Below are 25,446 nucleotides of genomic sequence, written 5' to 3'. Positions count from 1 at the left end.
AAATTTGATATTTACTATTTCCATTTTAATAACTTGTTTTTTCGAGAAAAATCTCGGTAAGAATATACTGAATTGATAATTTATTACTTTTAATTATTTTGTTCAATGTAAGTATTATTAAAGTCGCATGTTTCTTGATCCCCAAAAAACATGAAATTTAAATTAATTGTATCATAATTTTTTTCTCGTTATTTTTACGAATTCGTGCATTAAAGTAAAAATAATTTATATAACATGAAGTTTATCTGATTTTTTTTTCAAGTTTCGGGAATTGATGCACCTTTTATAAGCTCGTGGTATTCCATGGAATTAAATGCAGAGAGCCCGATAGTGATTCCTCATCCCCTTAATGAATTACCTGTAAAAGTGGACGTTCAAGTTAAAGTGAATTATGATGGAACAGAATATATATTTCCCGGACTTGGGTCCGCTCAAAGAGACGATGATATAGCAACAGACTTCGGAGGTGTTGGATACATATATAATGACATTGATGTAAAATTATTTATTCCCGTGGCTCAAAGCAATGGCAATGGACAAGGTTGGGTCATAACAACAGGTGAATATTAAGAAGTATTAACGCCGTTTTTCACTTGAATTAGTTTTTGAAAATATTCGAATTCAGAATTAAAAGTGTCGGTTCACGTTTTCCCAACCAAGAATAAAGAATGGGTTGGTATGTACATTGAAATAATTGTTACGGGATTTTTAAAAATTCTCCTGAAATTTGAACAAAAAGAATATTCAAATTAAAGCAAGAGTAAAATTGAAATTATAGTTAATGAACGAGAAACAAATTACCAGGGGAATAAATAAATGGTTTGTCTAGTTATTAACTTCCAGTTCAAGATATATTCAACCACTTGGTCAGAAGAGGGCAAATAAATAAGTTTAAAAAAATGCTTTGAAATGATCCCGGCATAGATTTCAAATTTTAACAAATTCATGTTTAACATTATCATTGCATGACGAACGGTGATTTAAGTGATTCGACTTGAATGCATTTAAATTTTGTATAAATGTAATATATTTTTTAAAGCAATATGAGCAGCACTTTTGCATTTTATATTTTATATTGCTGTAAAATTGTGTTATTATGATAAATTGGTATTTAATTTAAACCTTTATGACCATTTAAACTAAAATAAAGCAGAAAAAAGACTTCTAAATACAGTTAAATGTACAGTTTTATATAAGAAATCATTATTGTACATGACAAAAATATTAATAATGTAATATTAATTCAATCGAAGCTTAAAAGATAGTTGTATCATAGCAAATATGAACAACAAAAGTTTATTATTCAACGTTATTTTTTTTTCTGTCATTGAAATAGTTATTTACAATTTTTGCAACAAAAAATGCCGATATCAAAGTTGCAGCTCATATTGCTTTAACAAAACTTTACCCTTGATCTCTAAGGTGGAAGTCTCTACTCGGGGCCTTTTGTTGGAACGTTTACAGTGTGCGAGGTTCGAATACGAGCATGGAGAATATCTGACTGGCCTACTCCGAACTACTTTGTTGAATCCACTATTTCCACATGTAAGCGATATGTTTTAATTTATCTATTAGACCTGATATGAATTATACTAAATTTATAATTCTATAACAGCATTTATAACTTAACGTTAAATTTTCATTGTGTCTTACGTGTGAAACATTTTCTTGTGCATTTATACTTCATTTTCTATGAAGCTGCTCCCTATAAGAATGTTGCTCACAATCTTGGAGTGTATCCAGACTTTGTAACGGTTCAGCTTGTTCTCAGTACTGGATACGTCTCTGAAGCACAGGGTATGTCAGAAAAATAAAATCGGCAAAGTATTAAAATATATATTTAAAAAATATATATCAGACTTATTTAGTAGGAGGTTTTTTTTTATTTTCTGTTAGGAACAACGCCAACAACCTTAAATCATGGCACTAAATGGATCAACACTTGTGGTACAATATTTGGGGTCACTGATTGTACTATAACACTGTGGGGTGCGAGCGAAAACGGTTAGTTTATTTTCCAAAACAACTGTCTACAATTCCATAGAAATTATCAGGCTTTTTATCATTAAAAAGATTCATCCTTGAATATGCCCTCCTGTATACGTAATTAATTCAACATGTTAAACTTGCTTTCCTATGTTAGTTATAGGCCAATATAGAAATATAACACATTCTATACTTTTCTCTATGAATTTTGATTTCAGGTTTCTGATTAAAAAACAATTCATTTACATCATAAGTATCTTCTTTTCATCTGTTTGTCTTTGAAACAAGAATAAAAGATACCACGCACTGCTACGTAAAAAAGAAATACTTGAAACAAGAATATGATATACTACTCTCTGCAACGTAAATCATTAATTATGAGCACTCACAGAAAATTTATATATTTCATATTTTTCTCTCTTGAAGATGATTTCCTGGCATGCTTTAAAGATGGTTGGGGGAGTGAAGATATTTCTTATACCTCAGCAGCTGTTCATATTCGAGCGTGGATTCTTACGTCCTCAGAAATTCTTCAAAATGACCAATACACATACGATCAAACCAATGGCCATTTGAATTCTCAAGTTCCACTTACAAGTTTATTTGATGTTGACTTCCATATCCTCGTTGTAGAGGTATACTTAAAGCTAAAAGTTACCGATATATTAGTCTCCCTTTGCATTCTCTTCTAACTTTTCAGAGATTGTCTTCAATGCTTCTCTTAAAGTACTTACATCATGATCTTTTTTGACTTAAGTTTTATTTCATCAGACAAAAGATAACACCATTTCAAGTGGAAGAATGTTTTACGGCGCTGGGTCTGCAAGTCATGGAGAGGCAGGGGAATCCTTTGGTGGGACCGTGTATGGATATAACAATTCTCATGTACTCCTTTGGACACCTGCCTCCTCCTACGGATACCCTATTTATGTAGGAGGTGTCTGGGGCTCAGGAGCAGATCCTTTACAGTGTTCCTCTGTTGTCGTGTCAATAAAAGTCATTGCTACAGGGAACCTTTCACAAGGTAAATTGGAATATTTCAGAATCATAGAATAGAATATTATTACAAGTGAACTTGTTTTTAAGACTCTGATCTCAAATATATATCTTTCTTTTCTCAGTATTTATTTAGCTGAAGGAGAAAAAAAAAGAATGTTGAATAATTTGAATTTATATTGATTTTGTTTTTTTTACTTAGTGTGTATGCATATGAAAAGGAACTTAATCATAATAATTTGTAAGCTTCGTTGAAATAATTAGGTATAATTTTTGGTTTTTTTTTTGCTAGATCAGAAAAAATTCAGTATAAATCCTAGAAATAAGATATGATATGGCCAAATTTAATAAGTAAACGTATTACAATTTGGGGGTAATTAAAAATATATAATAATATAAATTTAATCATATTAATTACCTATCCTTGTTACAGTTGCCTGTACATCCCCACCAAGTATTGCAAATGGATACTATGTTGTAAACAACGACTCTGCTGTTTATAATTGTAACAGTGGATACCTAGCAAATCAAACAAACAACATTTTCTATTGCAACAACTCAGAATGGGAACAAATTTCTCTTTATTGTAAAGGTAAGTCAATGAACTTACATGTACTTTATATTGATTGTTCAAGGAGAGTATTCTTAATGCTAACGATAAAACGTGAAAAGAAGTCATCATGTTTGAACTTAAAAAAATGTCTCCAATTTTCCCTTATTTTGTAAAGGCACATGTAGTCCACGTAAGGATTAAGTTAGGATGGCCTTTGTTTATTGACAATATTATGATAATTTACAAGCGAGTATGTCAGTATGGAAATGCAATTTAACCTATCGGTGATTTTCTGCAAAAATCTCCATTTTTTATGGAAAGTATTATAAGAAATCCAGTTTACATAAATCCTGTAAATCTTCTAAAGGTATTGTTTTGGTGACAATTTGCAATATACGTGTATGTCAAAATAAATGATTAAATATTTAAATACCTTTTGTTTCTAGAGATGATGTGCCCGACCCCAAAAGAAATTGCAAATGCCATACAAATATCAAACGGGACACAGAAAGGAAGTGTTGCATTATACTCCTGTATCTCAGGTTATTTTAGGAACGGTGAAACTGGACTCATTTCTTGCAACGGAACACATTGGTCTGACACAAATTTCTATTGTGCTGGTAAGGAATGTTTGAAATAGATGGGGTATTATACGAAATATTTCCGTGTGGATTAAATTACATAAAACATCTCATGATTCATGGGTAACAGAAATTAATTATAACAAGCATGAAATTTCGAGTTTTTATTTTATTTTGTTAAGTTTACAAATTTTATGATGTTGATTTTTAGAAAGTACATCTGCCTCCTGTGGCATTCCACTGGCTGTACCACACACTTATATTACTGTAGAAAATAACACAGTAGCTTACACCTGCCACGATGGTTATACGGCTAATCAAACTAACACTTCCATTACCTGTGTAAACGGACAGTGGGGTCAACCAGTTTTTTCTTGTTTAAGTAAGCATGTTTAAATAATTTTTATTGATGAATTATTGAGAGGTTTTTAAATAAAGCAAAGTTCAGGGTTGCACTAGTACTTAACCGTAACCAGCACGAAATAAAGTGATAAATATGATATTGACTTTCACTTATTTGCTGGACAGCTCAACGAGTCATTCATAACTGTCCAACTGATTTTTGTAAAGCCTTATCTAGTTTTTCATTCAGAGACTATAATAAATCGAGCTGAAAAAAAATATTTATAAAAACAATAAAAAGTCGAATTGAGAAGTTTGTGGGGACAATATAGAGTGTCATGAATAGTCTAAACCTCCCTATAGATTTTTATAATGTCTCGCTTTTTGTATATTAAATAATTTAATTGATATTCATAATTTATTCAGATATCTATGCATTTGGCGATAATTGCTTTCATTTAACATGCATACAATATGCATCTAGATGTTTCCGCGTAATTGCCTTATGTAAAGTTCAAAATATTTTTTATCAATGCTATATTTTGACTCCTTAGTTTAGCATACGTTATTTTAACTGATTTGTTTAAAGTCACTCAGATAATTACGGTAAGTTTAAGCTCAAGAAGCCACTCCTTGTTGGTTGAATTCGAGCTTCTATCTAAGATGTGTACTAATAACTCGTGCCTTATGTATACAATATAAAGATAAAGAAATGAAGCTCAAATACTCATTGTCTCAAAATGGATACGTGTCGAATTTTAACCCACGACATAAGTATCATTTCTTTACTCTAGGCAGACGTAATAACCTATGCTATTGTGAAGCCTCATTTACTTTAATGGTTGATGAGAACAAACATTCTTGTCTGCAAGATATTTATTCACAATATTGACACTGCATCATCTAGCTTCATGAATATTTGAATTTTATCAAAGAAATCTGCAATTTTAAAAGAATTGAAATTTTAAAATCTTAAATAAATTTTATCTGGCCTCATTTGATTGTTTGATTTAATATTGTTGAACACCAAGTTGGCAATTATTCAGCCATGTTTCGGCGGATGGTCACATTTGAAGATTCTTCTTAACAATAGTGTTTTTTCTCACATTTCCATGTACATTTGTAAACAAGCATTAGAGTTTTAATAAAAATTCCTGCTCATATACTACAGTATCACGTCCATTATAAATTTGATTGCATTGCTGATTGCATAAAATACAATTGGAGATGAATGGGTTCTTTGATTTAAAAGTATTCACAGAATTTGTAGGATACTGTGGGTTTTTTTTTTACATGTATACCTGGATGCAACAATTTATAAAGAAGGATTCACAACTGGCGTGGTTTTCGAAACGTAAAGGCACACGTTTAAAATTATCCATTCTACTTAAAATTTTACCTATCGATACTCATTCTCGTAAATCAGTAACAATGGATATTTTCAGATACATCATGTCCTTATCCACCAGATATCCAAAATGCAATGAAACTTTCAGACGGGATAGGAGACGGAAGTTCGACATTATACACATGTATGCCAGGTTTTACATCGAATAATGGACAAGCAAATATATCCTGTAACGCCTCTAGGTGGAGTTCAACAAATTTTACATGCTTACGTATGAAATACATTCTACAATATCATTTAACTTTATTAAATAACTAAGATCTAGTTTATTAAAGAACCTTTATAATAATATTTTTTTGTTTACAGCATTGTTTATAAACATGAGCTTAGGTATAGAAATATAAGCTTTTAATATTTTAGAGAACATAGCCTAACGTGGATGTGGCATTGATGTTGATGTGGTCTTTTAGTTTTAAATTCATCTTTCTTTCTGCAATATTTGTTAACATGAAAGAGTAACTAAGACATTTAATTTTTTTTTTCAGAAAACGCAGTGTGCGGAATACCACCTTCAATACCCAACGCTTACTATAACATTGCTAACAAGACTGCTTTTTATCATTGTTACCATGGCTACACGGGAAGTCAAACAAACAACACCATTCACTGTTTGAGCACTGAATGGGAAACCCCTACCCTTAGCTGTTCCAGTAAGAAATAAAATATGTTAAATAAAGGATTTGGAGATATTTTACAATATAAATTGTAATATTTGATATATTGAATAATTTTCGATTTTTAAATGAAAATTTACCTATTCACTATTTGGGAAATAAGACGTTCAAGTCTGTTTTTATACGATTTGCATTTTTCTGAATATGCCATATTTTCTGATTACAGACATATCCTGTGGTGTTCCAGTAGATATCCCAAACACAGTTAAATTGTCTGACGGGTTCTACAATGGAAGCATGACGGTATACTCTTGTCTTCCTGGATTCTCATCTAATAACGAATACCCGAACACCACGTGTAACGGGACTCATTGGTCAAGTGTGCAATTTGCTTGTTCAGGTATATCTCCATAAACTCAATTAGTGTGCAAGAATAATTATACTTTATGGCTGTAGATAGTACAACAGTCTTTGTTCAACCCTATTTTCTTGAACAATTGGTTCATTATTGTAAATTCATTGTAGATAACAACTTTAAAAATATATTTAAAACAGTCATTTTTAAAAACGTTTTTGGGAAGTCAAATCTAGATAACTTGACAATGTAAAAAAGAAAAGAATTGGATTAATTTCAAGTGGCTTTTATCTCTTGCTGATTTATGATGACGATTATTGGTCTTTTTTTAATAGCATCACCAGGTTGTGGCTTTCCACCAAATATTCCAGATGCTTATTATGTAATGGCGAACAATACTGCTATCTATCACTGTCTACCAGACTATATAGCTAGCCAATCAAATAATATAATCTACTGCAATAACTCGGTTTGGGAGGAGCCCAGTCTCACGTGTCTACAAAGTAAGCATATTTTAAAACAATACTTCAGAGAATTTTATAGCTTCAAAGAAAGTCTTTGAAAAGACTATCTCGACTTTTCTTAAGAATTGCTCAATGAATCTAACTTTCCACAGCGAGAAGTATCTATTATATTTGTCAGATCTTTTCTATTTTGTAAAGGAATTAAAAAAAAACACTAATATCCAGTGGTGCAAGTTGCAAAAAAGAGAATAAATTGATACTGAAGTACTTTGTAGCAGCATTTTAAAAATAAAAATATAGTAATTTACCCATATCTAATGTCTGTCCTGGTTTTTTTTATGAATCAGATGTTTATAAGTCTAGAAAGTTTAAATCAAAATTATATAATCGTGATATTTTATGGTAATTTGAAAGCGAAGTGGATAAACAAAACATTATTAATTCATAATATTATTTGAATATCTAAAAGGCATTGGTTTCTTTTCAATAAGATAAGGTATGTCCTAATCCACCAGACATCCCGAACACAATAAAACTCTCTGATGGGGTAGGGAATGGAAGTTCAACGTTGTATACATGTCTTCCCGGATTCACATCCAATAATGCCTTCCCGAACATATCTTGTATCGAGCCGGAATGGACATTGACTAATTTTACGTGTACAGTATGTAAAGAAAATATATTCTTTAAAAGGGAAGAAATTCAATTTCAGACAAAAATACATGTATTTCAAAATTAAGAAAAAAATCACAAACGTTTCCACCTACAGTGTAGAAGATAGTACAGTTTTAAGTAATTAAGATACTTGCTTTTCCCAATCCCATTCAACAGAAATATTTTCCTTCAAATTTCTGCTGAAATGAGTTCATAAAAAATATGTACACATAAATGATTACTTATCAATGGAAACGGCTTTGACATTTAGAAAGCTTACAGGCCAGCATATACATTTGTTTATTATATTTGAATTCTTTTCTTTCATTCCATTTTTTTTTTTGCCCCGTGGGAATCCAGGTTAGAATAGGTCCTCGGTACCACCTTGCTTGTCGTAAAAGGTGAATAAATGGGGTGGTCCTTCGGATGAGACCGTATAAACCAAGGCCCCGTGTCACAGCAGATGTGGCACGATAAAGATCCCTCCCTACTCAAAGGCCGTAAGTGCCGAGCATAGGCCTAAAATTGCAGCCCTTCACCGGCAATGGTGACGTCTCCATATCAGTGAAATATTCTGGAGAGGGACGTTAAACAGTATACAATCAATCAATCAATCATTCTTTTTTGGATACATTCTACAAGAATAATAATGGGTTTCAGTTAAGATTATAACATACAAGGGGCTATTGAAAAGTTCGTGGACTTGCGCCATAAAATGAAAGCCGCTTTAGGTACATGAATAAATTTTAAAATATCTAGTTACCATCATCTTTTCTATCTATAGAATAAATCACAAATCAGAAATGTTATTTTTTAATAAATTAGAACTGTTTTTGTAAGCAATGGTTTGTCTATCCGGCGCAACCTCGAAAACGACGATTTTTTCGACCTAAGTGTAACTAAGAAAACTTATTGTGGTATGAACATTTGAGATCCAAATATCCCGTTAATTCAAGGTATGTGACGGGTCACTTTTTTCACAAAAAAAATTAATTTTTTAACTCATTCTGGAAGCTCTATGGTATTTTATCGTAAATCTTACATGGAGTATCCAAACAAATATTGCCTTGAAAATGACGTCAAAAGGTGAGTGGGGTTTCCTTTTCCAGCATTCTATAAAGTCTGGAAAAATTGTATACACCTAGAAAATGTTTAAACTGGCTACGGAAAAATAATATGCATCCAGATTACTGGTTTTTAATGCTAAAAGAGATTCAGAGAGAAAAGGAATGCGCAATTAATGTCGATTTGTAGTTCTAAAGGTGTGAAAAATAAATCACGTCAAAAAATGACGTTGATCATATGTTTTATATATAGAACTCCAAAAACCAAAATATGCTGGCATCATCAAGCTAGGATCTCTGCCATTGTATAAATCTATTTATTATACCTCTGTTTATTTTTTCTATATAAAAATAAGACGAATAAAGATGCTATTTTTTCTAAACAGTCTCTACCGTGAAATAGTTTTTGTGCTATTTGCCCATGGTGAATAGTCCTCAAACTATTCAACGTCAGCATTCGATTTCCCTCGCTTTTCATCTCTGAAAAACTTCTGATTTTACATGGATTGTGACGCGTATATATTATGACGTAACAAAAGTTAAGTCAGAACCAGTATAATATGGAATATCATAATTGTGTGTACCCTGGACTCCCAAAAGTTAACAAAAGTTAAGTCAGCATCGGTATAATAAAACACCTATTTACTGACTATTCGGACAATAGCAAGTTTATCGTCCCCCTCGACAGCAAACTATTTCCCTCGTCTTGGGGGACGATAAACTTGCTGTTGTCCTCATAGCCAGTAAATAGGTGTATAATATGCTATAGTATATGCATTGAAAGCCGCTGGTCATGACATTGTAAAGTCATATGAGCAATACGGACAGACTGAAGTCCTAAGTCAGTTCCAGGGAATCTCATCAAAATAAGTGTATGAGTTAGAAGCAGACATAGAAAAAATGACGTTGTCAGACGTCATAAAACTAAACGGCGACGGCGCCGGGTGATGATATAATGTCATTTTTATTTTGTAATAATTTGAAAAATAGTTATATATGTAGCTAAATTTTTCAACATTTCTTTATTTGTTTTATTTTCCTTAAAAATTTTGTAAGCTCAGACTACATAGAGCACTAATTTTATAGCCTCAGTCCACGAACTTTCTGATAATCCCTCATATATGAAGAGATATAGTGCATGTTCTATTTTTTTTAGTTGCCAATAGTACATGTGGTCTTCCACCCACAATACCAAATGCATATTATACAACTGACAACAACACAGCAACGTATCATTGTTACCATGGTTACTCTGGGAATCAAACAAATACCACCATTAGATGTTTGAACTCAAAATGGGAAGCTACAACACTCGGTTGCTTAAGTAAGATTTCTCCGTTATTAACATCTTTTATTACATTCGTATTTGGATTTTCTCCATTCGGATTATAGGGGTATATGTGTGATAAATTTTAACTCATGATAACAAGGGTTTTTTAATTGTATTCATTTTAGAATTTTCCTGCGGTCTTCCTCCAGATATTCCAAACACCGTTAAAGTATCCGACGGTTTCCACAATGGAAGCGTGACTTTATATTCATGTTTGCTTGAATTCTCATCTAATAATGAGAACCCAAGCACTTCATGTAATGGTAGCCATTGGTCAAGTTCACAGTTTGCTTGTTCAGGTATTCAAATTCATTTCAAATTATCTTGTTAACTCCTGAGTTGTACAATTGTGGAGGGTCTGTCTAAAGTCGAGCAGTAGGGAGTTGATCTTTGTGTCGCAGGTTAAACTCCCATTGTGGTACCGGTCCTTAGGATGTGTCCGTATAAAACGATATCCTGGGTCTTATATCATATATACTGGCAAGAAAAAAAATCACCATTGCTCAATGGCACTGAGAACCAAGAGAAAGTAAAAATTTGCCGTTCTCCGACGGCGAGTATAGTCGTCTCCATATGAGTAAAAATTCTCGAGAGGGACATCAAATAATAAATAAACAAACAAAAGGAAATTAAATCTCGTTCTATTTCATTTTTTTTCTTAATTCTATTGTAAAATATTTATTTGTTTAAATTAGGATTAAAATTTAGAGATAATTGTTCATTTTTTAGTTGCTTAAAGTACATGTGGTCTTCCACACACAATACCAAATGCATACTATACAACTAAAAATAACACAGCGACGTATCAATGTTGCCATGGTTACATGGGGAATCAAACAAACACCACAATCAGATGCGCGAATTCAAAATGGGAAGATATTACACTTGGATGTCTAAGTAAGCTTTTACTTATATACTTCGTATACTTATTCATTGTGCGCACACGTACGAAATTATAAAGTCTCCACATATAACAGTGATGTTACATGTAATGGGTATAGTTTTTCTGACTGATATCTTATTATATCATAATTAAAATTCATTTTAGATGTTTCCTGTAGTATTCCGCCAGATATTCAAAACTCAGTTAAAGTGTCCGACGGGTTCCACAATGGCAGCGTGACTTTATATTCATGTTTACCTGGATTCACTTCTAATAATATTGTAGAGATTGGTCAAGTGTACAGTTTGCTTGTATCCGGTATACGTATCCGTTCATTTCTTTCGTAGTCGAGGTATGAGAGGCAGTGGTAGATGTTTGTATCAAATAAACCATCTGGTTACATTTCCATCGTTTCAAGTTTGGTTTTTAACCTTATTCACTAAGAAATAATATGTAGTGTGATTTTTTTTAATAAAAACATAAAAGTTGCTGTACACGTCTTATATGCATCATGTCTTTTTTGGTGGAGGGGGTATAAAAATTTAAAAAATAAAATTAAAAAAACAGGTATGATTTTTTTTAAATTTAAATGTGTATATCAATATTTATAATACAGTGATACTCTCTCTCTCTCTCTCTCTCTCTCTCTCTCTCTCTCTCTCTCAATTTTAGTGGTTTTCCATTCAAATAACATTTACCAAACACGACATATCCCCAATAATATATACGTAATTATATACATGATAACAACACGGCGACATATCATTGTTACCATGGCTACACGGGGAATCAAACAAACACTACCATCAGATGTGTAAACTCACAATGGGAAGCCTCAACACTGAGTTGCTCTAGTAAGCGTCTACTGTTACAGTAGTAAAGATCATGAATTATAATGATTTTTTGTTCTTTCCATTTAGTTGAAACTGGGACATTTTAACCTAAAGGTTTTATAAAGAATATATTGTATACATTTTAGATTTTTCCTGCGGTAATCCCCCAGATATTCCAAACTCAGTTAAAGTATCTGACGGGTTCAACAACGGTAGCATTACTTTATATTCATGTTTGCCAGGATTTTCATCTAATAATGAATACCCAAACACTTCATGTAATGGGAGCCATTGGTCAAGTGTACAGTTTGCTTGTTCAGGTAAACAAATTCATTCCATTCAATTTGGTTCCATTTCCTTTCGATGATATAATTATATAGGCTTAAGACATTACAGTAACACATGTTGAATTTTAGCCGCCAATAGTACATGTGGTCTTCCACCCGCAATACCAAAAGCCTACTATACAATTGACAACAACACGGCAACGTATCATTGTTTCCATGGCTACATTGGGAATCAAACAAACACGACCGTCAGATGTGTGAACTCACAATGGGAAGCCGTTACACTAAGTTGTTTAAGTAGGTTTCTACTTATAAACTTCTTTCACTTATTAAAAAATGTATATACATTTAAAAGTTTCAATATTTTACTGTGGTGTTTGTTGGTATATTTTTTTTCTGACATTGTATGTTATGGTGTCATATTTTAAATCCATTTCAGACTTTTCTTGTGGTACTCCCCCCGATATCCCAAATACAGTTAGAGTATCGGACGGATTCCACAACGGAAGCATGACTTTATATTCATGTTTGCCAGGATTTTCCTCTAATAATGAATACCCAAATACTACATGTAATGGAACCCATTGGAATAATGTACTATTTGCTTGTTCAGGTATTCAAATCTATTTCATTCATTTCATTTCATCTTTTAGTCGTCAGGCTAAAGCTAGAGCGTCTACACTAGAGTATCATCAAGGACTTTAGATACAGAAAATCTTATCAAAATAAAATTGGAACCACGCAGCTCGCGTCAAGATACTGTGAACATAAAACTGTTAACTATGAATTGTAGATCTGTAAAGAATAAGACTCTTGCTATTTCTGATATGATAGTTTCAAACAAAATTGACATAATGACTATCACTGAAACTTGGCTGGGTAGTGATATTGATAATGTGGTTTTGCAAGAGCTAGTACCAGAGGGATACAAATGTATTCACATACCTAGAAAAAATCGAAAAGGAGGGGGAGTTGCAATGATTTTTAGCAATACCATTAAGGTAGAACAAATTAAGTCAGACATGGAATTTTCACACTTTGAACATCTTGATTGTATAATATCTTCTCGTGCAACAAATTCTCGCATCTGCATATATCCGCTCCAACTCATAAGCATGGGCATACATTGGACTTCGTTATTACACGTGAAAAAATTGTATTTTGAAAAAATCCCCCCATTGTTGACACACACACACACACTGCACACACAATAGATCATAAAGGAATATATTCATCGCTGTGTCTGTCTAAACCAAAAATGCTTTTTTCTGTATCGTTTAGGAAACTCAAAAACATTGCTATTCATAAATTCAAGAAGATGTCATAACTTCATTATCGAAGTATCATCGTGATTTATCACCTGATGAACTCGTACAACGATATGACACAGATATGAGGGCTCTAATTGAGCAACATGCTCCATTACAAACAAAAACCATTGTTGTGACACCAAATACAGAGTGGTTCTCTGAAGAACTTCGCGATTCAAAGCGAGAAAAACCGCAAAGCTGAACGCGTATGGAGACGTACCGAGTTGACTGTTCACCGTGAAATGTTTTTAGTGTATTGAACATTCAAAATTGTGTGTGTGGGGGCAAGCAGTCGTATTATTCGAACAAAATCATTGAATGTGGTAATGGATAGTTAAAATATTCCATTACAAATAAACTCAAAATAAGCATGACACACCTCTTCCGAGAGGTATTAGTGACAATATCTTATCAAATTAATTCAGCAAATATTTTGTGTCTAAGATTCAGAACATCAGATCATCTTTGCTGTCATCAAATTTTTCCGTAAATGATGGATGTTTACGGTGCACTGTTGTCTTTTGTGCCGTTTAAAAATGTACCATTTGTTCATTTTTCAACGTCTGGTGATGAGATCAGGAAACTCCTATTGTCTATGCCACCAAAATCATGAGATCGATGCGTGCCAACATCGATAGTCCGAAACTGCGCTGAACAATTCGTACCTTTCATCACTGAATTGGTTAATAAATCGTTAAGTCTATCTGTCATAAAGAAGGATTTCAAACAGGCTATTATTAAGCCATTAGTGAAGAAACATAACCTAGACACGAACGAATTAAAAAACTATAGACCTGTTTCAAATTTATGATTCCTCTCAAAGGTTATTGATAAAGTCGTTGGAAATCGCCATTCATCATCTAGACTCAAACCATTTGCACGATTCTCTACAATCTGTATATCGTTCGTATCACTCAACCGAAACTGCACTGTTGCGTGTTCACAATGACATCGCTACCACCTTAGACAACAACTCCTGTGCTGTACTTGTCATGCTCGATCTGTCGGCCGCGTTCGATGTTATAGACCACCAGATTCTTTTCCATCGTCTTGAATACTCATACTGGATATCCGGTTCTGTGCTGTCATGGATTAAGTCCTATTTAACTAACAGGAGTCAGAGAGTATCGATAGGTTCAACCTTATCAAATGCGGAATGGCTTGGAATCGGTGTGCCTCAGGGCTTGGTTCTTGGACCCCGGTTGAACTGTTTGTTTTCGAAACCTATAGGAAATATATGCAAGCGTCATCAAATGCGGTATCACTGCTATGCATGTGGTTTTCCATTCACAATATATCTCGTTATTGAGCCACAACAACACGAATAATGTGGCTTGTTCTCTCATGGCTACACGGGAAATAAAATTATGGATGTGCACTAATCTTTTAAAGTTAAATCATGAAAAGACTGAATTGATGTTCTTTTGTCCAAAACATAAATTAAAGGACCTTTCTACATTCAATCTTATTTTTGGAGAAAGCTCAATTAGTGATTCTCCTTTTGTGAAGAACCTTGGACATTTTAACCAAAAGGTTTTATAAAGAATATATTTATACATTTTAGATTTTTCTTCAATTATATCCGGAAAATCGGTCGCATCCGTCCGTACATCACAGACGACGCATGTAAAACTTTGATAAATTCACTTGCGACTTCCCGACTCGATTATGCGAATTCATTGATGTATTGTATAAATAATAAACTGCAAAAAGTTCAAAATACTGCTGCGCGGCCATTACTCGTACCAGTTTCTTGTTCACTAAACAAATCTTCCAAGATCTCCACTTGGCTCCCTTTCCTTTACAGAGTGAATATAATTATATACTTCTGTTTGTATATACATGCATTGAACAATTTGCTCCAAATTACTTGTCCGAGCTTCTACCAAAATATACTCTCCTTCCAGGTCCTTACGTTCACAGTGTTCTTTTCTTTTGGATGTTCCTAAAGTTAGAACTGTGTGAACTCACAATGGCAAGCAGTTACAATAAATTGTTTAAGTGCCGTTTCTACTTATAAACTCTCTTTCACTGTGTCTAAAAAAATCCAAATCTGTTTCATTTAAAAAAGTTTCATTATTTTACTGTGGGGATTGTAAACATTGTTTTCATAGTGATATACCTAATGTAAATAGACGCTGAACTGATCTTAAAGTCTTTAAGGTTTTTTTTATTTTGTCTTTTTTAATGTTTCATTAGTTGTAAATTTATCAAAGTGACTCCCACGCAACATAATATTTTATGGTCTTTTAGTACACATAAAGTCTTTTAGATATCCTATTTTTATGCACAAATATGTATTATGTATTTTTTTTAAAGTAATTTGTTCGCCATTTTGTATGTTTATATATATATTTTAATGTGAAGCGCACTAGAGTGTCATTTTTATAATGCGCTATAGAAATTATTGTATTGTATTGTATTGTAGCACCGTTAAGAGTTGATCCTTACCTCGCAGTTTGAACTCCCATAGTTCGACTTAGAGACCTGTTCTTCTGATGAGACCGTTTAAACCGAGGTCCTGTGTCAAATATTAAAGTTATGGCCATTGAGAAGTAAGCGATTAGAACTCACTGGAACATGGACCTTTGTTCATATGGTCTTATACAAAGGAATGGTCTCCACGATCCACAAAAGAATTCTACGTATTGATCAACTCAAAATTCCGCAAATCTATAGCAGATGCTTTAACTACTACATCACGCATTTTGTATGATATATATGAAGATAACGAACAGTGGTTTAGCTCAAAAGTTTATAAAACAATACAAATGGGAACAGAGTAAATATGAAACTCAAAAAAACATCATTAAATGGATCAGGTACCATGAAAGAGTGAGCATCCCCTGCTGACAGGTTATACCATCCGTGAGCTCCTTATCATAATCGGGGAATAACGGAGAATTCCGCAGTCAATTCAGTGTGTGAATAATGGACCATAGATTGGTATGATAAACGTCAGTCAGCATGCGACTCACTGATAAATTGTACTTGCTGAAGAGACCAGTGTATTGACTATAGAACTTACGAAATGATTGTCAATAATTACCTTGTTTTTTAAATGGCAAATAAGTAGAGCATGTTTTTTGCGTATTGAATCAACGGACATATTAAAAAAGAGCGATTAAACTACGAGGTTTAAGTCAAAATGATAATACTCCATTGATGAATTTTGCATTTTTAGTTCCAGAAGGTACATGTGGTCTTCCACACACAATACCAAATGCATACTATACAACTGACAACAACACGGCAACATATCAATGTTACCATGGCTTCACAGGAAATCAAACAAACACAACCATCAGATGCGTGAACTCACAATGGGAAGCTATTGCACTCGGTTGCTTCAGTAAGATTATGGTGCAGTAAACGTGTTAAATTATAATGATCTTTTGTTCATTTAGGTTCAGTATTGGTGTGTAAGATATTTCAAACCAATATATTATATTCATTTAAGATTTTTCCTGTGGTCACCCTCCAGAAATTCAAAATTCCGTTAAAGTGTCTGACGGGTTCCACAATGGCAGCGTGACTTTATATTCATGTTTGCCAGGATTTTCACCAAATAATGAATACCCAAACACAACATGTAATGGAACTCGTTGGACGGATGCACAGTTTGCTTGTTCAGGTACGCATTCATTTTCATTTAAACCTCTACTTAGAAGTGCGGAAAAAGCAAGCATTGGTTGATTTCTCAAAAAACCTCAATGTGAATGTCATTACCAGGTAACAAACATTAGGTCTTTTATTACAGAGAGATTGTTCAGATACCTTGGAGGAAAAAGTATTTCTGGCAGGAGAATCAAATCTTGTAAATGATATCGTAAACAAAATGTAAAATTATTGTAAAGTTGTAGATATAGACAAACAAAGAGTTTGAAATGTGGGTATTTAATGTTTCAAATCTCGTGGATAATTCTCGCACGCAATTAAAAGTTGTGTCAAAGTAAGCTTAAGGGTACTTGGACACAGATTTGTTTACTCTATAATACTCCAAGTTATATATTTTAATAGCATTTCATACAAAAAAATAATTTAAAATCTTATTTCATTTAAAAGTTATTAAAACATTATATTTCTGGCGCGTTTGATTGACACATCCTTCCACTTTCACAAATTTCAACCTTATTCTTAATCCTTTTAAAATTAATTTGTGAAAGTGCAAGGATGTGTCAATCAAACCCGCCTAAAAAATTGAAATTTTAATATCTTTTATATGAAATAAGATTTTTAATTAATTTTTGTGTGATATGCTATTAAATTATATAAGTCGTAATATTATAGAGAAAATGATAGCTTCAAATCTGTGTCCAAGTACCTTTAACACAGCAATCATAGTATGGTTAATCAATCTATCAACTGTAAAAGTAAGTATAGTTAAAATGTTTCATAAAATCAGGATAAGCCATTTTTTATCAGGTCAAGCTTGCTCTTCTCCACCTGATATTCCCAACGCACTCAAAACATCAAATGGATTTATTAACGGAAGTTCAACGTCATACACATGTATGCCTGGATACATTGACAATGGTGCCAATCCAACAATTTCATGCAATGGAACACATTGGACAGGAACTTTGTTTTCCTGTTCAGGTATGTTTTAGGCATATGCAACATTTATTCCTTTAAGAAGAAAATATACACTTCAAAAATAATTTTTGGAAATAAGAAGCACATTATTTTTTTTTATCATTTTAAACGATTGATGAGCTATATGGAAGTAACAAAGAGTATTCAAGGTAAAAGTACATTAAACAATACAAAATGGTAGCAGAACAAACACCTCTAAATCATCAAAGGTGAAATGAGTATTCCCTGGCGACCGATCTAACCAGCCGTGTGCTCCTTTTCATGATCGGGAAATAACGGGAAAATCTGTTGACAATTCCGTGTGTTAATGACTCAATAATAAATTGTATTTGCTGACAAGGTCTTACAAAATAGTTTTTCCTAAAAAAAATATTTCAAAGATGTTTTTCTTAAGGTTGAATTTATAAATAGATGTTAAGTACTATTTTACTTGACTGTATGTATAACCTGAATATATAAAATGCATTTGACATTATAAGATTAAATTAATTTAATTGTACTGATTGCATTGTCAAACTACTAATTTTTTACCTCCATTGAATCATTTTTTTTTCCAGAAGATGGTAATCTAACATCAAATGATTCAGCATTAGCATATGCATTGGAGGGACTGAAAATCCCAAGGAAAATGACAACAACCTATAGCAGGAGTTTGAACTGTGCGAGTGATTCTCGGCCTAGTGTTCAAGCAATTGGTGCCATGGGACTGAGTATTATTACTCTATTTGTGGGACTAATAATTCTAGCAGATTGTGTATCTTTCTATCAAAAAAGGAGATTTTAAATGTCAAGGAAAGCCAAAATTAACAATAATTAATATTTATTTATAATTATTCTTCCATATATTTAATATTTTGCCATTTCGGGAAGTTGGTCGTGAATGTATAATGATCATGTACTTACTTTAATTGTATTTTGCATCAAAAGAAATAAATGATAATGTCTTTCAACTATTTTCAGTTCAATAATTAAGTTAAAGAGGAGAAAAAGTGCACAATTTAGTTTCATTAGAGAGGCTCATTTTTACAACACATGCCTGATATGTACACCAGTGAAATATCTTACTTTCAAACCTGTCTAATTTTTGAATTCCAGCTTATTATCCCATTCCCACCGAAAAAAAATTAAGAAACAAGAACATATCAGAACATTAAATTTGTAATTGATCGATTAAAACTTATTTGCTTGTTTTTTTGTAAATAGAATACTAGAATCCAGGTAAATATCCAAAAATGTAAAAAAGAATCTGTCAATGTGTGCTATCGAGCTGGCCCTAATTTTCTGGTTAACGGGGTACACGTTTACGTGATTATTATCCACTCGTAAATAAAATGTATAAGATGGCTGAGAAGTGACTGTGCAAATGTACTGTGCAATTTTTTTTCAACAAGCTGAAATGGACACATAAACAAGAATAGTAGCGATGCTCAATCTCCTCCGCAACTAATTGAGTAAGGGGGTGGGTGGGGTTTAATGGCTGATACTAGTACTTGTGTCTTCATTTTCAGATTCTACATGGATATATTCTATTTTAGTGGGAGGGTAGCATTTTCACAGTATGAATGTATTTTGTACGTGTATTCATCCTAAAATTTGTTTTACGCAATGTCCATTCGATATAGAAAATCTGATTTTACTATTTATTTTAGCAATGAATCTACTAATAATAAATGTCATTTGTATTTTGATCTATCGAATCACTGGGTTTGTGTGGTTTTCAATTTAATCTCACAGGTCCTTAGGATATTCGATGCAAAATGACTGTGAATATTAGCACTTTGCTTAGGTCTTGCGTCACAGTTAGATTTGAAATGATGAAAATCCCCTTTTTCTTCTGGCTTTGGAAATGAAATAATTTAAATATATGCAGTATTTCACTTAATTTTTTATCAGGCCCACAATGTTGCAACAAATGATAGCTAACAATTGAGTCTAATTTGAACTTTTTAAATACATAAAAAAATTGCGCATTTGATAATACGGCTCGATCATAAAAGCAACACTTGCATAAATGATGGACTCCCGCTCCTGAGATTTTGAATTATTTTCTTCATTTGTGCTTTTCTACCAAGCTCCTCTTCTATCGCATAACAAGTCAAAATCTCTGAAACTTTTTCCCTTAAAATATTTGAATGTTATGTGAATTTTACTTTAATCACAATTATTTCTCAGGGTTTACGTCAGTATATTGATTAAAAGGATTACAGAGACTGTATTGTTTCCACTCTCTATACAAATTTTGGTTGTTGTGCTGATTGTAGCGACGTCCTTCGGGAAAACTGCAAATCTTGTTTGATACCTTCTCTCTAAATCAAACATAAAAATGCATTATATATAAGCAACCTGTGTCAACTGAATCTTTTCTGTATTTTGCAACTTTTTAATCGATTTCAAAAATTCAACAAAAAATTATGGACGTACGTTTTGCACAGAAGAACTGTGCCTATGTGTCCAAACTTTGAGCTTCATTAATAATTCTTATCTCCATATTTCTCATAAAAAACCCTGAAATTTATTAAAAACTACAATATGATCCATATACATGTATGTAAAATACATGAGGAAGTAAGACCATCCTGTTTTTTTATCTTGGAGATCTGAGTGCTGGCAACATTTAAAGTGTCCATTTCTCAATAAACAAATTTATCATTCGACATATGTGTGCATTATCAAAGGCACTCTGGGAACCAATAATTTCCTTTTGTAAACAAACACAAGGTCTCTATTTTCCGGTATTAGAACCAAAAAAGTAATGAAAACACATTTAGCTCAGTCTACATATTGAATGAGGAAATACTAATCATTGCACTATTCCTGTGTCAGATATATAAAACAAGTACATGTAATTTAAGAATATTATTAGAATATTTATATCTCAATCTGTGTCATATGCACCAAAAACTGCTGATATAAATCTCCTTTCAATACACATTTTTCTTAATTCAAAAGAGTAATAGCTGTCCATAACATCGATAAAACTTAATGGAATTAAATAAAATGATGAAGTGGGTAATTGTATTGTTTTTGTTTTCCATCAAGAAATTAACAACAAATCAAGAATTACCGTGCATAAGGTATGCTTTGATTAATTAAAGAATTACATTTGTACTTACTTATGAAAGATTTACCCCATAAAACTTTAGGATTCTTTTAATAGGAGAGACGGAAGTCATGGTTGCTGTGATGGTACTTTCTTTAACATTGCACTGAATAGATGCGAACGTAGGTAAACTATTGTCAACATTTTTATCAAACATTTTACTGCATAAAACATATTTATATTTGATTTCTATCTCCTCATAGAAGCTACATAAATATGCATGTATGTTTGTTGATGACTGTTCCAGTTGTTTCTACATGTATATAAGGTTTACAGTTAAACAAACTTTGTCATTGTAAATATTTTTTTTCAAAAACCAAATTTCAGCTCATTTATTAATGTCGATAATGTGCGTTTAAACCTAGATTACTAGTATATAATAGATGATGATAGGATTTATCTTTTTCTTTTTGCTTAGCTAGTGACCAAGCAATTTATCATTTTGAGACAGTATATATGATATATTTATTTACACAGAATTTTTGTTAAATAATTCAGATAAATATGAGTACAGAATGCAATTGTTTACATTTAGAATGTCCAACTGGTTATTTTGGACCAAACTGTACAAACAAATGTTTGTATCCTAGCTATGGCATAGATTGTCAACTATTTTGTTCATGTGAAAATACTTCTTGCAACTTTGCAAAGGGATGTCTTCAAACAAGTAACTATTAATTTGTAAAATTTCAAATGTTTACTGCAGTTAACGTAGTTTCCGTAGTTTTTGCAACTCTTTCAGCTTCTTTGGATCCTACATACCTAAAGATAAAAGGAAGCATCTTTTAACAAGGGATAATTAATTCAACAAGGGGCCCAAGGGCATTGAATCGCTCTTCTGATAAATTGAACAATCTATCATTTCTATCTAAAGCCTCTAACCCTAATCATGACCCCTTGGGGTAAGGCAGGCGTTAAAGTTGTACATATAGTTTGATATAGGTGTAGTGTTAAAAGGCTTTGAGTAAAATGATTTAAAAAAGAAAGAACCAAACAACATTTCCACCCTTGGAATGGACAAGCCAAAAAGGTAATTGAGGCAAATGGGAAGTTCGGGACAGTAGGGTATTCATTATGCATATTCACTGAAAATGGATGTGTTTATAGTTATACTGTAGTTAAAACGCTAGCTTTTATTACGTTAGCGATACACAAGTTAAGCTTGTCATTACTTTTTAAACTGAATGTATGTTTACAGATAGGATTTCATCCTGCAGATTTTTTTTAAAAAAACCTATAAAAGTATAATTATCATCAATAATTTACAGAATCACAAGTATGCAAAGTTTGAGATGTAAATTTTTTTCATTAAAAAAATTATACAAAAAAGAAAGATAGAAGAAGAAAATGGCTAATGTACAGGTGCAAGTCAACTTCTTATAGCTAGAGAACGACAAAGAATCATCATTTTATTTCCTTCGTGGTTAATACAATTATTCAGTGAGGACAACATGCAACGACAAAAACATATAATAGATTGGAGACCAACATTTGAGAAAAAGAACGACATCTTTGCCTTTTGGTCGGCCTCACAATCATGAAAGGGATTTCATTGGTTTGACAGCACAATTCTTTGTCTACAAAATGAAGAAGAGATGCAGAGAGGAAGCCACACCCAAATTTTTCCACCCATATATGATAAGAAGTAAGGAGCTATCCGGAACGGTGACTGTGATGACGCTGTGATAGACATGATTGGAAAGATCCCCATTTTTCAACTCTGCAAGTATGTGTTTTACAGAAGATGAGAAAAAATGATAGGCAAACTGACTACCACATAACCTCCAGGATCCATGGACACGGACCACAGCTCATGAGAGATTCCTTTTGTTTGACGATAGAAATAATGCAGGAAACAAAATAACTGTGTTTGCCATTAATGACTGTTCTGTGTTTATATTTGTTACAGGATCTTCTACTACTGTATATCTTTATTTACCCAGCTATACACTCTACATGCAGAGTACTCATTATGTGGCTACATTTGTTCATGTCATGTCCATTGGGTTTCATGAGCATGATATTCCAGGTACTAGTATGTTGGAAAAAAATTTAATTTCAGCCACATATGAAAAAGGTATATTTTTTATGCGGCTGCATTTGCTTAATTCGTGAGAAGTGGGATTCACGGGCACTATTTTCCAAGTTATTTGTGAAAAAAGTTTAATTTCAGCCGCATATGACCAAATGTATGTTTCTATGCGGTTGTATTTGCTCATTTCAAGATATTCATGGAATAGTTGCATAACATTGATAACTATTCCATACAAATGTTCATTTTCATCCGTACATAATCCAAATATCAAGGGAATGCAATTAAAATATGTTCTTTGTTAAAATAATCTTATGTTCTATGCATATCCTTCATTAATTTGTGAAAACTTTTATTTCCATCGGCATTTGGCCACATTATCAATTCTATGCGGCCGTATTTAGGCATTTCAGGTCAATTAGGGTTCATTGGCATAAGATGCACAACTATATCACACAAATATTTATTCTTATCCTCACTTGTGATTAGTTGGAGATGTTGCTTTCATATTTTACATATTTATTCTTTCTGACAATTCTTCTGGTACCAACATTCTTTATCTTTGACCTCATATTTCACAGATGTGTTCCTTTTTACAAGGCATACCTTTGTATACCAACCCCGACATTTGACATACCCTTGAAAAGTTGAACTTTGGTCATACCTTTTGAACAGTTAGTGCTTTTGACATTTCCTATGTATATCTTTAATAACAAAGCCGTATCCTTGGAATATTTAATTAGATCTTGAACATTTGCCCATAGCATTTGATCTGCATTGAAAAAAAAACTTTGGCCAATTTCTAAATAATGTTTGCTTGACCTCTCCTGACCTAGGATAAAAATTGGGGTTGACAGGTATGTGAATTTTTTTTTTTTTTAGAAAATTTTATCAACCATGCTGAATTTTTCAAAGAAAAAAAATTCCTGAATTCATATAAAACCATTTCTTGAAGGTTAAGAAGTTTAGAGTGGGACATTTTTTTTATAGAGTCATGAGAGAGCAGTCAAAAAATTTAGTAAAGATGGCCTTGTCTATAACTTTTTAATGGTCAGTGTCTAAGTATTTAAATTTCACAATTGCTTTCATATATACGTACTTTCTCTAGGTAAAGTTTGTCATATCTTGACCTTTGAATTTTCTTACATTTGATTTTTTTTTACCTTCCACAAAATTGTCATATGGGGGCATCAATATGAAACAAACCACCCACGCTTCAAGTCATTGAACAATGACAGTACTGATTATTTTTATAAATATTCATAAGAATGATCATGCAATGGAGTACATATATTTAAAACACAACAATTAAAAAGTTTCAGTTGTCAACAATATTCAAAATATTAAAGTAATATCTAAGTTTCAAAGCACTTTATATATTTTCACTAAAAGGTCAAATAATTTTCATTAATTGCAGTTTCTAAACAGTATAACAAATTCATTCTGAACAAATCAAAAAGGTGAAGTGAAAAGCAGGCCAACAATACAACTATAACCAACCGCAATCTCATACTGTTAAATAGTCAACAATATCAATCAGTGTACATGTATGAACCTAACATAACCATGGTAACATGTTAACCTCCACAAAAGTTTTGCTTACATGCCTCTTAAATATTTGAAATAGATGTCAAATTCCATTGTTAAAATGCAGAGTTGTAATATATTACCTGAAATTCAGATAATGTGGAAATATTACAGGGTAAATATTGTAAATCACTTTATATTCGCGAAAACTTTATTTTCGCGTAATTACGTGAGAGAGTATGCTCGCGAAAATTTTATTCTCGCGTATAATAGAATTCCTCAAGATTATATAAAGCACTGACCACAATTCGTGAAAATTTTGTCTCGCTAATAAAGAGTCAATGACTACCTCGCGAAAATAAGGTGTCGCGAAAACTAAGTGACCTACATTATGAAGAAAAGAACTAATAGTTAATGCTGAACATTTATGAAAAAAAAATAATTTCCCAAGGACAATGAATTTTCAAAGAATTATGGGATCAGTTAATAAAACTGTTGAAAAATGGAACTTATTATATAGCCTCTAGCAGA

At 32.5% G+C, this 25,446-nt stretch overlaps 2 protein-coding genes across 2 annotated transcripts; both read left to right on the top strand.

Annotated features, from left to right (window-relative positions):
- Positions 1 to 303: 303 nt before the first annotated feature.
- LOC134277796 (uncharacterized) lies at positions 304 to 10,305 on the top strand. Its single transcript, XM_062760103.1, has 12 exons — positions 304 to 541; positions 1,423 to 1,545; positions 1,699 to 1,797; positions 1,897 to 2,004; positions 2,413 to 2,511; positions 2,756 to 3,002; positions 3,402 to 3,493; positions 3,982 to 4,092; positions 6,707 to 6,880; positions 7,171 to 7,338; positions 7,791 to 7,963; positions 10,174 to 10,305. Exons 1-12 carry the CDS (start codon positions 304 to 306, stop codon positions 10,303 to 10,305), a joined length of 1,764 nt encoding a protein of 587 aa, XP_062616087.1.
- A 2,496-nt stretch (positions 10,306 to 12,801) lies between these two features.
- Positions 12,802 to 19,091, top strand: LOC134277791 (CUB and sushi domain-containing protein 3-like). Its single transcript, XM_062760097.1, has 5 exons — positions 12,802 to 12,963; positions 16,845 to 17,012; positions 17,121 to 17,294; positions 18,086 to 18,259; positions 18,814 to 19,091. Exons 1-5 carry the CDS (start codon positions 12,861 to 12,863, stop codon positions 19,038 to 19,040), a joined length of 846 nt encoding a protein of 281 aa, XP_062616081.1. The 5' UTR covers positions 12,802 to 12,860; the 3' UTR covers positions 19,041 to 19,091.
- Positions 19,092 to 25,446: the final 6,355 nt, after the last annotated feature.

Source organism: Saccostrea cucullata, unplaced genomic scaffold (assembly GCF_032062105.1).
Source record: "Saccostrea cucullata isolate Sc308-1 unplaced genomic scaffold, CSIRO_AGI_Scuc_v1 ctg1783, whole genome shotgun sequence".
NCBI lineage: Eukaryota > Metazoa > Mollusca > Bivalvia > Ostreida > Ostreidae > Saccostrea > Saccostrea cuccullata.
Note: the sequence above shows the minus strand (reverse complement) of the source record. Positions and strands in the feature narration are given on the sequence as shown.